The sequence below is a fragment of the Babylonia areolata genome, chromosome 8, assembly GCF_041734735.1.
Source record: "Babylonia areolata isolate BAREFJ2019XMU chromosome 8, ASM4173473v1, whole genome shotgun sequence".
Lineage (NCBI taxonomy): Eukaryota > Metazoa > Mollusca > Gastropoda > Neogastropoda > Buccinidae > Babylonia > Babylonia areolata.
The window spans coordinates 49,594,952-49,608,550 of NC_134883.1; the positions used below are offsets into that span (position 1 = coordinate 49,594,952).

Consider the following 13,599-nt stretch of genomic DNA (forward strand, 5'->3'; position numbering starts at 1 on the left):
ACATGGTAAACCATATAGCTACTTGTTTTTGACCAGGACATCAATGTGTTATAAATTTAGCAAAGGTCAAGTTCACAGTGTGTGTGTGTGTGTGTGTGCACGCATGCATCCTCCCTCTTGTTGCCCTATAAAGAACCTGTGCTAAGATACAGGACCGCTTTGCATTTGTTATGTGTTCACACAGGCAGGGCCATACCTGTGTCCGATCAAGGTCAGAGAGGGGTGACAACTCTGCAAGAGCTCGGGAGGGGATCCTACGGCCGTGTCTACGAGGCCCGGTTGATGAAAAATGGGGAGAAAGCTGCACTGAAAGTTCAGACCAAAACTCAGCAGTCACTGGATGAAATAGAAGGACTTATTCGGATCAAAAACGTACCCTTCGTCGTGAGCGTGTGGGATGTTTGGCTCTGCAGGAAAATGATAAAGACAAACATCCTGTTACCCTTGTATGAGAAAGGCACTTTAGAAAAGGTGTTTTTGGATTACCTTAAAAGAGGGTGTCCTGCCATTTCACGCATTGAGGTTTTGCGTCGCATTGCTGGTCAGATCATCTACGCGTTTGAATTTATGCACCAAGTGAGTGTGGTCTTGGGATGTCTCTTTGGTTGGGGGGGGGGGGGAGGGGGGGGGGGGGGGTTCTTGTCTTCTTGTCAACACAGAAGCCAGTGGTTATCCTTGGGGTGATGAGATGAAGTGGATTTCTTTTTTTAAAGGATGAATGTATTTTTGGACTTATTTTGCACATGTTAATTTTCATACCTGAAAGTGAAGTTGGAAACTCAAGCTCAAAATGTGAAATTGTTTTGTCAATGTTTTTATCAGTTATGAGAAAACAGTGCATCTTAATTTTAAGTGTTGTTATAAGCTGCAGAAATTGATAGAAAGTTAGAAAAAAATGTGTGTAATGTGATGCTGTAAATTCACTATTTGTGTGTTTTCTTTTCTAGCTAGGACTGAAGTAGATACCTCTTTTAGTCTTTATCTTGAAACAATATAACACAGAAATTCAGCCATCACCCTTTGAATGTGAACATTTTCAATTAATACCTTTGTTAAGTTCTATCTTTCATGAAAAATATGTTTTGAAATATACTGGCAAGAGAAGAAAATACATACAATTTTTTTTTCATTTACAGCATCAGAGTGCACATGCTTTTTTTCTGTCTGAATTTTTTTCAGTTTCTGCAGCTTACAGCAACACTTAAAATCAAGATGCACTGTTTTCTCATTAACAATAAAATACTGATAAGACAAGTTCACATGTGAGCTTGAGTTTACAACGTTTTCTCGCAGTGATATATATATATATTTTTTTTTTTCTTCCCCCTCATCTTGATTTTGTATCACAGGAAATGCCAGAACGGGAGGCTGCTGCACAGTGTGTGTGTGTGATTGTCTTTTTGCAGAATTGCCGTTCAAACTTTTCTCGCTTTCTGACTGTCATTGTTGTTACTTGTGTTTGATCTCAGGCAGGGGATGGTAGTACAGTGTGCGGTTGTATATTTGCAGAATTGCTGTTTCAAACTTTTCTCGCTTTCTGACTGTCATTGTTGTTACTTGTGTTTGATCTCAGGCAGGGATGGTAGTACAGTGTGCGGTTGTATATTTGCAGAATTGCTGTTTCAAACTTTTCTCGCTTTCTGACTGTCATTGTTTTTACTTGTGTTTGATCTTATGCAGGGATGGTAGTACAGTGTGCGGTTGTATATTTGCAGAACTGCTGTTTCAAACTTTTCTTGTTTTCTGACTGTCATTGTTGTTACTTGTGTTTGATCTCAGGCAGGGGATGGTACAGTGTGCGGTTGTATATTTGCAGAATTGCTGTTTCAAACTTTTCTTGTTGACTCACTTGTGTAAACAAAGTGAGTCTATGTTTTAACCCGGTGTTCGGTTGTCTGTGTGTGTGTGTGTGTGTGTCCGTGTGTCTGTGTTTGTGTGTCCGTGGTAAACTTTAACATTGACATTTTCTCTGCAAATAGTTTGTCAGTTGACACCAAATTAGGCATAAAAATAGGAAAAATTCAGTTCTTTCCAGTCATCTTGTTTAAAACAATACTGCACCTCTGGGATGGGCACAAAAAAATGAAACATGAAGCCTGTCATCGTTGTTAACTGCCGTGTGGCTGCAGGCGGGTGTGGTCCATGGAGATATCAAGTCAAACAACGTGCTGGTTGGTGGGGACGGAAACTGCTACTTAACTGACCTGGGCCTTGTGCACCTCTTTGCCCAGCCGTCAGCCAACGGGCCTTTAGTCAAACTGAACATGTCCATTTGTGGGTTCGGAATGACCCCCCCAGAGTTCTTCACGCCAGCAGGGTGTGGTTTTGTAAGTATGTTATGGCTTCATGAGTTTATCGATATTCAGATAGCAGTGTGTGTGTGTGTGTGTGTGGTAAAATTCCATTATATCACAATTGAAGAAAGCAGATTTTCTGTGTCAGAATCATATCAAGTTTGTTTTGTTTTGTTGGTTTTTTTTGGTGGAGTACACGTTATTGTACTTTTAATAATGGCATAGAGAGTGTACTGTTGATGGTAACAAGTTTTTGAAAAAAAACTTTTTATAGGTTGCAGTAATTTTCAGTGGCCTGACGGGCGCAATAGCCGAGTGGTTAAAGCGTTGGACTGTCAATCTGAGGGTCCCAGGTTCGAATCATGGTGACGGCGCCTGGTGGGTAAAGGGTGGAGATTTTTACGATCTCCCAGGTCAACATATGTGCAGACCTGCTAGTGCCTGAACCCCCTTCGTGTGTATATGCAAGCAGAAGATCAAATACGCACGTTAAAGATCCTGTAATCCATGTCAGCATTCGGTGGGTTATGGAAACAAGAACATACCCAGCATGCACACCCCCGAAAACGGAGTATGGCTGCCTACATGGCGGGGTAAAAACGGTCATACACGTAAAAGCCCACTCGTATGCATACGAGTGAACGCAGAAGAAGAGGAAGAAGTCAGTAGCCTGTTCATGTGATTCCTCAGTGGAGATGCCGGGGGAGCTGGGGTTTGGGGAGGGGGGGGGGCTCTTTTATTATAAATGGCACCCCCACCTTCTGGAAATGCTTCGCGGGAAAATTCTTCTTTACAAATACTCTTTTCGTTTCTAGCCTTTTCCCTCTGTTTTTTTGTTGTTGTTTTTTGTTTTTGTTTTGGTTTGGGGGTTTTTTTGGTGTTTTTTTTTAAGGCCAGAACAGAGTGCGATGGCGAGGGGTCGTTGATGGCCTATGCTCCACCTGGAGCGATGGGCAAAATGAATGAATGAATGAATGTTGTTTTTTTAGTTATGTTGACTCTTTTTCTTCTTTTTTTTTTTTTTCCTTGCTGTATTGGCAGACATGGGTCTGAGCAGGTGGCAGAAGAAAGGTTAAGACACTCAGCTGCCAATATTGAAAGTTGGTGAGGAAAAAAAAAACAAAACAAAAAAAAACAAGTTGTGGTGCTCCATCACCTGTATGCAACTGAGGCCACACACACAAAAAAAACAAGTTGTGGTGCTCCATCACCTGTATGCAACTGAGGCCACACACACAAAAAAAAACAAGTTGTGGTGCTCCATCACCTGTATGCAACTGAGGCCACACACACAAAAAAAAACAAGTTGTGGTGCTCCATCACCTGTATGCAACTGAGGCCACACACACACACAAAAAAAAAAAAAAAGGAAAAGGGAAGGAGAAAAAAAAAAAGAAGAAAAAAAAAGAGTTCGTTCGTGAGGGTGTGGGTTTTATTCCCACTCTCGCCCTTTCTCCCAAAATTGATTGGATAATCAAAATGAGCATCTAGACGATAAACCAAGGTCCCGTGTGCAGCAGGCACTTGGCGCACTGTAAAAGAACCCATGGCAACGAAAATGTTGTCCTCTGGCAAAATTATGTAAAAAGAAATCCACTCTGATAGGTACACAAATATATAAGCATGCACTCAAGGCCTGACTAAGCGTGTTGGGTTAACTCTCTCCATATGAACGGTGAAAGAGACGACGTTAACAGCGTTTCACCCCAATTACCACCATCAAGATATTGCAAGCGGAAGGCTCTTATACTGAAGAGGTGAATGTTGACAAAGAATACCACAATTCTGACGATGGAAGCTAAAGGTTGGGTCATTCAGACACCCACTGGACATCCGAGGGGTCTGTGTAGAGGAGAAGAGAGGACTGGCCGTACTGAGTGAGTTAAGCTGCTGTCAGGCGTCTGTCTAGCAGATGTGGTGTAGCATATATGGATTTGTCCGAACGTAGTGATGCCTCCTTGAGAAACTGAAAGTGAAAGTGAAACAGACACACGCCTGAACGCTTCTACCGCCTTCCATCCATGCTACAGGGTCTGGGCTGTACCAGCTGGGGACCAGTACTGTACAATACAATACAATACAGTACAATACAAGACAGTACAATACAATACAGTACAACACAATACAATACAATACAGTACAACACAATACAATACAATACAGTACAATATAGTACAATACAATGCAATACAACACAGTACAATACAATACAATACAACACAACACAATACAGTATGTTACAATACAACACAATACAATACAGTACGATACAATACAGTACAACACAACACTATACAGTACAACACAATACAGTACAGTACAACACAACACAATACAATACAGTACAACACAATACAATACAGTACGTTAGTACAATACAATACAGTACAACACAATACAATACAACACAGTACAATACAATACAACACAACACAGTACAATACAATACAACACAACACAACACAATACAATACAATACAACACAACAATACAATACAGTACAACACAATACAATACAACACAACACAACACAATACAATACAACACAACACAACACAATACAATACAGTACAACAATACGACACAATACAACACAACTCAATACAATACAGTACAACACATTACAGTGCAACACAACACAATACAGTACAACACAACACAATACAATACAGTACAACAAGACAACACAACACAAGACAACACAACTCAATGCTTCAGGGTCTGGACTTCTATCAGCTGGGGACCATGATGTGGTGCCTGGTGGAGGGACGCCACCCCATGTTCCCCGTCCTGGCCGAGAACCTCGGGTTTTGGCTGACGGGGACCGTGAGGCTGCCCCCAAAGACCCGCACCTACGAGAACGTGACGTCCGGCCTGCTCACCTTCACCGAGCAGCTGGTCGCAGGGGACGTCTTGCTGCGTCTGGGCATGGCCCAGAGCGCCTGGGACCACGAGTTTCTGCTGGTGGGTGTGGGGGGTTGTGGGGGGTGGGTGGGGTAGGGGGTTGTGGTGTGTACATGGGGATGTAGGTGTTTGTCAGTGTGTGTGTGTGTGTGAATCAGAATCATATTTATTTGTCAGGAAAGCCGTTAATGAAAGGTCTATAGACACAACAATAAAGGGTAAAATAAATTAATCAAACTAAATGTGAGGTATTCTACCTCTGAAAACGGAGTATGGCTGCCTACGTGGGGGGGGGGGGGGGGGGAATGGTCATACACATGAAAGCCCACTTGTGTACATATGAGTGATTGTGGGAGTTGCTTGCAGCCAGCAAACGAAGAAGAAGTAAGGTGTTCTAATTAAAACGTGACGTGTTCTTTGAAACCTTCATATATGAATTTTGCTAGTAGAGGCTGTACACGGTTGTAATTACACCATTGACTGACTGTATCAGTATCATCAAAATTTGTAAATTCAGACTTTATATGGGTCAACAAAACTCATAAATGTTCATATCTAGTACGTTTGTCTAGAAAATGATACTCATCTTCTAATACACCACAGGTTTAGCATACTCTCGCATGTTTTTTTCTGTACATGTGTATCTGCCTCTTTCTATATGGAGATCATGTGCGCTGACGTGAAGTCTGCACACAGCGATTCTATGCTCAGTTTTTCTTGTGTGTGTGTGAGTGTGTGTGTGTGTGTGAGTGTGTGCATTTGTGGTTTGCTGTCTTGTCACTGTCACCACCATTGCAACAATTCCAGTAGTTGTGTGTGTGTGTGTGTGTGTTTGAGGAGGAATTTTGTTAAATGTCCCGTCACACATATCGGTGATTGAAGACATTTTGTTAAAGTATTCATGAATACATTTGAGTATTATCGGTTAGAAGGGGTTGGAGATGTGAATGAATGGAGGGTTGGGGGAAACTGGGCAAATGAGGGTGAAATGTGGGTGATATTTGAAAAAAAGAAAGAAAAAAAATCTAAATACAATTACAGGAAATTACTTAAAGGACTTTGTAAAAGAGAAGTCGTTAAACTGACAAGTGAAACAACTGATAATGAATGCAAAAAGTCAGAAACATCAACGTTCTCAGTCACTTGTGAAGACACACTTTCGTGTAGATAAGGCTTCATCAAGCAACAGTCAAAAATTATATGCTCAATTGTCAGGTTACTAAAGCATATGCACTTGACATTAGAAGAATACTTGGTCTGTAATGAATATGATAATAGTCTGAGAGCTAAACTCAGAATTGGTCTGCGAATCAGACCAAAGTCTGAGAGAGTCAACCGACGAGGTTTTAGACTTGAATTCAAGCACCTAAAAAATTCTCTTTCTAGTAGATTGCTTATTTCCTTGTATGACAATGGGCAATATACTTTTATACTATAGTGTGTGTGTGTGTGTGTGTGTACAGTTTGTCATTGAAACTTTCCACTCATCTGTAGTATAGTATCCTGTGTTGTATCCTTTTTTTGCCCCCATATTGATGTTAATTGTCAGCACTGCACCTCCCTGTGCCAAAGGGTGTGCAGCAGATGATAAAAATCATCATGATTGTTATTATTGAACTGACCGTAATACTGCAGCTTCAGTGTGTATGATCTGTGTGTGTTTTCTCACTCATTACTCTATGTGGAGTGATGGCCTAGAGGTAGCGCGTCTGCCTAGGAAGCGAGAGAATCTGAGCGCACTGGTTCGAATCACGGCTCGGCCGCCGATATTTTCTCCCCCTCCACTAGACCTTGAGTGGTGGCCTGGACGCTAGTCTTTCGGATGAGACGATAAACCGAGGTCCCGTGTGCAGCATGCACTTAGCGCACATAAAAGAACCCACGGCAACAAAAGGGTTGTTCCTGGCAAAATTCTGTAGAAAAATCCACTGCGATAGGAAAAACAAATAAAGCTGCACGCAGGAAAAAATACAAAAAAATGGGTGGCACTGTAGTGTAGCGACGCGCTCTCCCTGCGGAGAGCAGCCCGAATTTCACACAGAGAAATCTGTTGTGATAAAAAGAAATACAAATACTGTTACTGTAATGCTGTTTGTTCAGTATGGATGATTTATGTTTGGGTTTTTTGGGTTTTTTTTTACAGCCGCTGAAAAATATTCGCCCTGTCCCACCGCCTTTCCGTACTACAGCGGACAGACAGAACTCCTGACGTGGACTGGCTAGACTGCACTGCTCCCAGATCTCAGGACGATGTGGCGGGAACCGACGGTGACCCCAAAGTGAAGGAAAGAAACGGGTACTCTGGGAGAATAAAAACGATTGTAATGATAATAATGATAACATTGGTATTGTAAATATTAGTATTATTATTATTGATCATGATGATATTGATGATAATGATAATTGAATTTAGTCAGTGCCTTTCCAGCTCTGTTAGGTATTAATTGTATTCTTTACTTTGAATCCTGTGAAGCACTATCGCATTTTTTGAATCCTAATGGGCATTACTGCATTCTTTTCTTTTGAATCCTGTTATGCATTCTTTACTTTAAATCCTATGAGGCATTACTGCATTCTTTGAATCTTATTAAGCATTATGAAATTCTTTTTTTTTTTTTTTTCTTTTTTTTGGGCTGCCCCATCATCTGCTCCGTTTCAGTGGCATTACTCCCATGCCGCTCATTTAGATTCCCCCATACACGGCCACACCAGGGTTCGTCCTTCACAGTTCCAGCTTCGGCAGTCCACAGGGAACCATCGATGTTAGGTCGCCAGGAGGCCACACACCAGAGGAGACCCTGCACTGCTGCTGAGTCACTTCGGTGGTGTTCAGTGGTGCCTGTTCTGTTTTAACGTACTTAGAACACCACCTTCTAAGCCCCCTACTAACGACAATAATGGTTTAGTCGCGGAGCCAGACTGAGTGAGCGTCCCTCCCAGAGTGGAGACCACCACCACATCCCTCAAACAACAGCCCCCCATGAATCTGCTGACACTGACGACATTGACAGGACTCACCCCAAGCACGGAAGTGGAGGGGTATCGAAACTGAGGTCACCATGAGAGCAGGGCATGAAAGGCCACAGACTTTGAGACTATTTTGTTTATATTGATGACGATGAAGGAGGAGGAGGATGACGATGATGATGACGATGTTGCTATGGAGGTCCATTTTGGTTTGGGACTGCGTGACAAGGCTGTACTCTATGCTTCTTGTCATAATGATATCCCAGCATTAACCAGGCCCGAGAGATACAGACACTTGCAGTGTTGGTCAGGTAATTAGAGCAACACACCCAAAGATGCATCCTTGAAGTGGATGACACTCGACTGTGTGGTCCCAGTCTCCCCATTTAAGCCCACAGCACACTCAACTCTGGGTAGGAGCCGGCCACGGGCCGAAAAACCCACCTCCGCTGGGATTCGAACCCGCGTCCTCCCAGCCGTCAGTCCGCGACGCTAACCACTTCGCCACGGCAGCTGGTTCATTATGGAATTCTTTACTTTGAATCCATTGAAGCAGTGTTGCATCCTTTAATTTGATTCCTATGATCACATTCTTTGATTTGATCCTGTTTTGACATTATTGCATTCTTTATTTTGAGTCCTGTAAGGCATTATTGCATTCTGGGCTTTGGATCCTATTCAGCATTAATTTATTGTATTCTTCAGTTTGAATCCTGTCATCACATGCTTTGCTTTGGATCCTATTCAGCATTAATTTATTGTATTCTTCAGTTTGAATCCTGTCATTGCATTCTGGGCTTTGGATCCTATTAGTCATTAACTATTGCAGTCTTTGCTTTAAATTATGTGAATGGGTAATTTTGTAAAAAAAAGAAAGAAGAAAAAACCCAGAAATTCTGTGATTTGGGAGAGGGGGTGAGGAAGGGAGACCGACAGGTGATTTTTACAGTGTATGGCATGGTTTTGAAGATTGTGGTACAGTTGAAGTGTCACATGAACTGGATGATCGTTGTACAAAGTGCCACACGTGGGAATTAAGGGCAGGGGGGGATCTGTTCACACAGGTCACTTGATGAGTGAGAGTGGTGTTTTGATACAAACTGTACTTTTGTGTAAGTTCCCTTGCATTCTTTTTTTTATTTTTTTTTTATTCACCTTTTTTTTATTTTCTTTTTTTCTCAAGGCCTGACTAAGCGCGTTGGGTTACGCTGCTGGTCAGGCATCTGCTTGGCAGATGTGGTGTAGCGTATATGGATTTGTCCAAACGCAGTGACGCCTCCTTGAGCTACTGAAACTGAAACTGATCTCTTTTTTTTCCTTTTTTTTCTTTTTAGTTTTCGTGTGAAAGGACTGCTGTCTTTTGTTTGTTTGTTTTTTGCATGGATGATTGCTTCAGAGTCTGAAAATTCTCTTGTGATATTCATGTTTGTATTCTTCTTCTTCTTCTTCTGCGTTCGTGGGCTTCAACTCCCCATGTTCACTCGTATGTACACGAGTGGGCTTTTACGTGTATGACCGTTTTTACCCTGCCATGTAGGCAGCCATACTCCGTTTTTGAGGGTGTGCATGCTGGGAATGTTCTTGTTTCCATAACCCACCGAACGCTGACATGGATCACAGGATCTTTAACGTGCATATTTGATCTTCTGCGTGCGAATATATATGAAGGGGGTTCAGGCACCAGCAGGTCTGCACATATGTTGACCTGGGAGATCGGAAAAATCTCCACCCTTAACCCATCAGGCTCTGTTACTGAGATTCGAACCCGGGACCCTCAGATTGAAAGTCCAGTGCTTTAACCATTCAGCTATTGCGCCAGTCTCATGTTTGTGTAATTTCCTTTTTAATATTAATCATAAATTTCTCATTATTGAAATAGATTGCAGTCTTTTTTTTTTGTCTTTTTTGGGCTTGGATGATTACTTCAAATTCTGATAATTCTCTTGTGATGTTCACATTTGTATATACTTTTTAAGATTTCTAAAAAAAAAAAAAAAAAAAATTCCCCATGTGTTTGAATGGATTGCTTTTTTTTTTGTTTTATTCCTTTTCTTAGTGTGCACGGATGATTAGTTCAAAATCTAATAATTCTCTTGTGATATTAACTCATTCTATACTGCCCAATGACTTCCTTCATTATATACTCTCTGCACTGGCCATTTGTGTTACAAGAAAAACACCAAATAAAAAGAATGCAAATACATACAGCTGTGAAATTTTGTGTTAATATAAAGAATATAATGGACTAACATTTGGCAAAGTTTCAAAGCACACACTTTATTATTGACTGATTTATCATATTTTGAAAAAAATCCATGTTTTTCACAACTGACATAAAGGGGGTGAATTTTTCTCATTTGGTAGAAATTTTACAAATGTGGTCTTTTATAACCATAGACACTTATAATTAGAGCAATTGAATGGGCAAATGCGTATGCACATTGGATATCCACTGTAGAATCAGTTTGCATTCGACTTTGAGCCACAGTACTTGCCAAAGTTGACGGAGACACCATCTTGTCAAGCATTCTCAGCCACAATAAAAGTACAGGTGCACTTTTGGGTGACTGTAGACCAGAGCTGTGCTGTTTAGTTTCGCACAAGACCATTAACATATGAACCATGGATTATTAAACTCACAGTACTGCTGTAGCGTACCATGGTAAAGTGTTGTGCACATGAGGTATGCCATAGCGTACCTTAGTATAGAAAGAGTTAATATTTGCATGAACTTTTTAAGATTAATCAAAAAATTCCCATGTGTTTGAATGGATTGCTTTTTTCTCATTTTTTTCTTATTTTTTGGCATGGATGATTACTTAAGATCCCGATAATTCTCTTGTGATATTAGTATTTGAAAATATTTTTTTAAGATTAATAAAAAAAAATTTCTTCTTTTTTTTGCCATGGATAATTACTTGAAATTCTGATAATTCTCTGTGATATTGATATTTGTGTTTACTTCTGAAGATTAATCATAATTCCCCATTTGTTTGAATGGATTGCATTTTTTGTTCTTGTTTTGTTTTTTTGTTTTTTCATTTTGCTTACATGATGACTTCAAATTATGAAAAGTTTCTTGTGATATTAATGTATATATTTATTTTTTAAGATAAATCATAAATTTCCCATTCCATTTTTTTTTACTTCTCTACTGAACCTTTTTTCATGTAGTGAACATTAACTCTCTCCATACGAACAGCGAAAGAGACCACGTTAACAGCGTTTCACCCCAATTACCGTCATCAAAATATTGCAAGTGGAAGGCTCTTATACTGAAGAGGTGAATGTTGACAAAGAATATCACAATTTCTGACGACGGAAGCTAAAGGTTGGGTCATTCAGACACCCACTGGACATCCGAGGGGTCTGTGTAGAGGAGAAGAGAGGACTGGCCGTACTGAGTGAGTTAATGGGAAACTTGTTTAGTGATGCATGATAGTGTTGAAAAGTGAAAAGTTTTCTGTTTGCTTTTTGCACTTCTCAGGGGCGCTGTGCACAATCTATGATTCATCAGCTGAAGAACATTTACAGTACGTCTTGATATTCCTATAGGACTGAAATTTGTGTGTTTCTGCATTTGTTCTTTAATTTAACATCTTTTCAGTAGGATCAGACTTGTATATAGTAGACTCTCTCTGTGTGTGTGTGTTTGTGTGTGAGTGAGTGAGTGACTGAGATTTGTATGTGTTTCTGCATTTGTTCTTTAATTTAACATCTTTTCAGTAGGATCAGACTTGTATATAGTAGACTCTGTGTGTGTGTGTGTGTGTGTGAGTGAGTGAGTGACTGAAATTTGTATGTGTTTCTGCATTTGTTCTTTAATTTAACATCTTTTCAGTAGAATCAGACTTGTATATAGTAGACTCTGTGTGTGTGTGTGTGTGTGTGTGTGTGTGAGTGACTGAAATTTGTGTGTGTTTCTGCATTTGTTCTTTAATTTAACATCTTTTCAGTAGGATCAGACTTGTATATAGTAGACTCTGTGTGTGTGTGTGTGTGTGTGTGTGTGTGTGTGTGTGTGTGTGTGTGAGTGACTGAAATTTGTATGTGTTTCTGCATTTGTTCTTTAATTTAACATCTTTTCAGTAGAATCAGACTTGTATATAGTAGACTGTGTGTGTGTGTGTGAGTGTGTGTGTGTGGGTGTGTGACCGAAATTTGTATGTGTTTCTGCATTAGTTCTTTACTTTAACATCTTTTCAGTAGGATCAGACTTGTATATAGTAGAGTGTGTGTGTGTGCGTGTGAGTGTGTGTGAGTGTGTGTGTGTGTGTGTGTGTGAGTGATCAAAATTTGTATGTGTTTCTGCATTAGTTCTTTAACATCTTTTCAGTAGGATCAGACTTGTATATCGTAGACTGTGTGTGTGTGTGTGTGTGAGCATGTGTGTGTGTGTGTGTGTGTGTGAGCATGTGTGTGTGTGAGTGTGAGCGTGTGTGTGTGTGTGTGATACATGGGGCAGTAAGTTGATACTGGAACAGATTCTTTCAGATTTTGTTCTTTCTTACCACCCCACACAGGGCAGGATCAACAGTGTGTTGTTCTGCCGTGTGGGTTTTTTTTTTCCTGTATATTTTGTTGTTCTGTGTGGATCTTTTTTCACAGAATAAACATTATGGCATACATAAAGTCACTGTTTGTCCAGCTGTTGGCATTGTAGTGATTGTAACCTTCCCTTGTGTATGTTTTGCTAGTATGGTGGGGCTCTTTAAACTTTGAGATATTGATATAATATGATACATTTGCCTAATTTAGAAAAAAAAAAATTTTAAGTAAATTCTACTAGCTGACTCTTCTTGAGATTTTGTCCATTGGTATTCAATGATATTTGCAGTTGTACTTTCGCTAGCTAGCAGGACAAAGGGGAGGTTACCTACTTCCGGGAGGTTATCAGCCATAGTACTTTCGTTTTCTCCGCATAGGCGGATAGTAGTTTGCACAGGACAGGAATGTCAGACCCCTGGCGGAGTCTGCACTAGTTGGGTCACGGTAAGTATGTTATTTAAACGTAATTTTAGATAGAAAATTTCCTTTCAGCCTGCTTGTGGTTGTGTGTGTGCAAGTCAGTGTAATAACAGAAATGTATTGCTCCCAGTGAAAAAAAAATGCACTACCATTGAGACTTTCTGGTGGGGTCTAGATTTTCTGGAACCATCAAGTGACCCAGAGAATGAGTTTAGCTCCAAATTTTTTTTTATCCTGTTTATGCCTTGATATTTATCAGTGTTCAAGAACACTTTTATTTTTTGTGCAGAAACCGATAGTGAGCAAAGAAGATTTGTATTTTAAACAGTTTAATTTGCACCACTGCAGTAGGTCTGAACCACTGTCCACATATTTCATAATTGTACTGTACTATATTACTCTTTGTTACAACAGATTTCTCAGTGTGAAATTCAGGCTGCTCTTCCCAGGGAGGGCGTGTCACTAT

The 13,599-nt window shown here is 40.4% G+C and overlaps 1 protein-coding gene across 1 annotated transcript; it reads left to right on the plus strand.

Annotated features, from left to right (window-relative positions):
- The first annotated feature begins 2,048 nt into the window (after positions 1-2,048).
- Positions 2,049-7,417, plus strand: LOC143285222 (uncharacterized). The gene is made up of 3 exons (XM_076592469.1): positions 2,049-2,327; positions 5,013-5,258; positions 7,342-7,417. The coding sequence occupies exons 1-3, from the start codon at positions 2,265-2,267 to the stop codon at positions 7,405-7,407; spliced, it is 375 nt and encodes a 124-aa protein (XP_076448584.1). The 5' UTR covers positions 2,049-2,264; the 3' UTR covers positions 7,408-7,417.
- Positions 7,418-13,599: the final 6,182 nt, after the last annotated feature.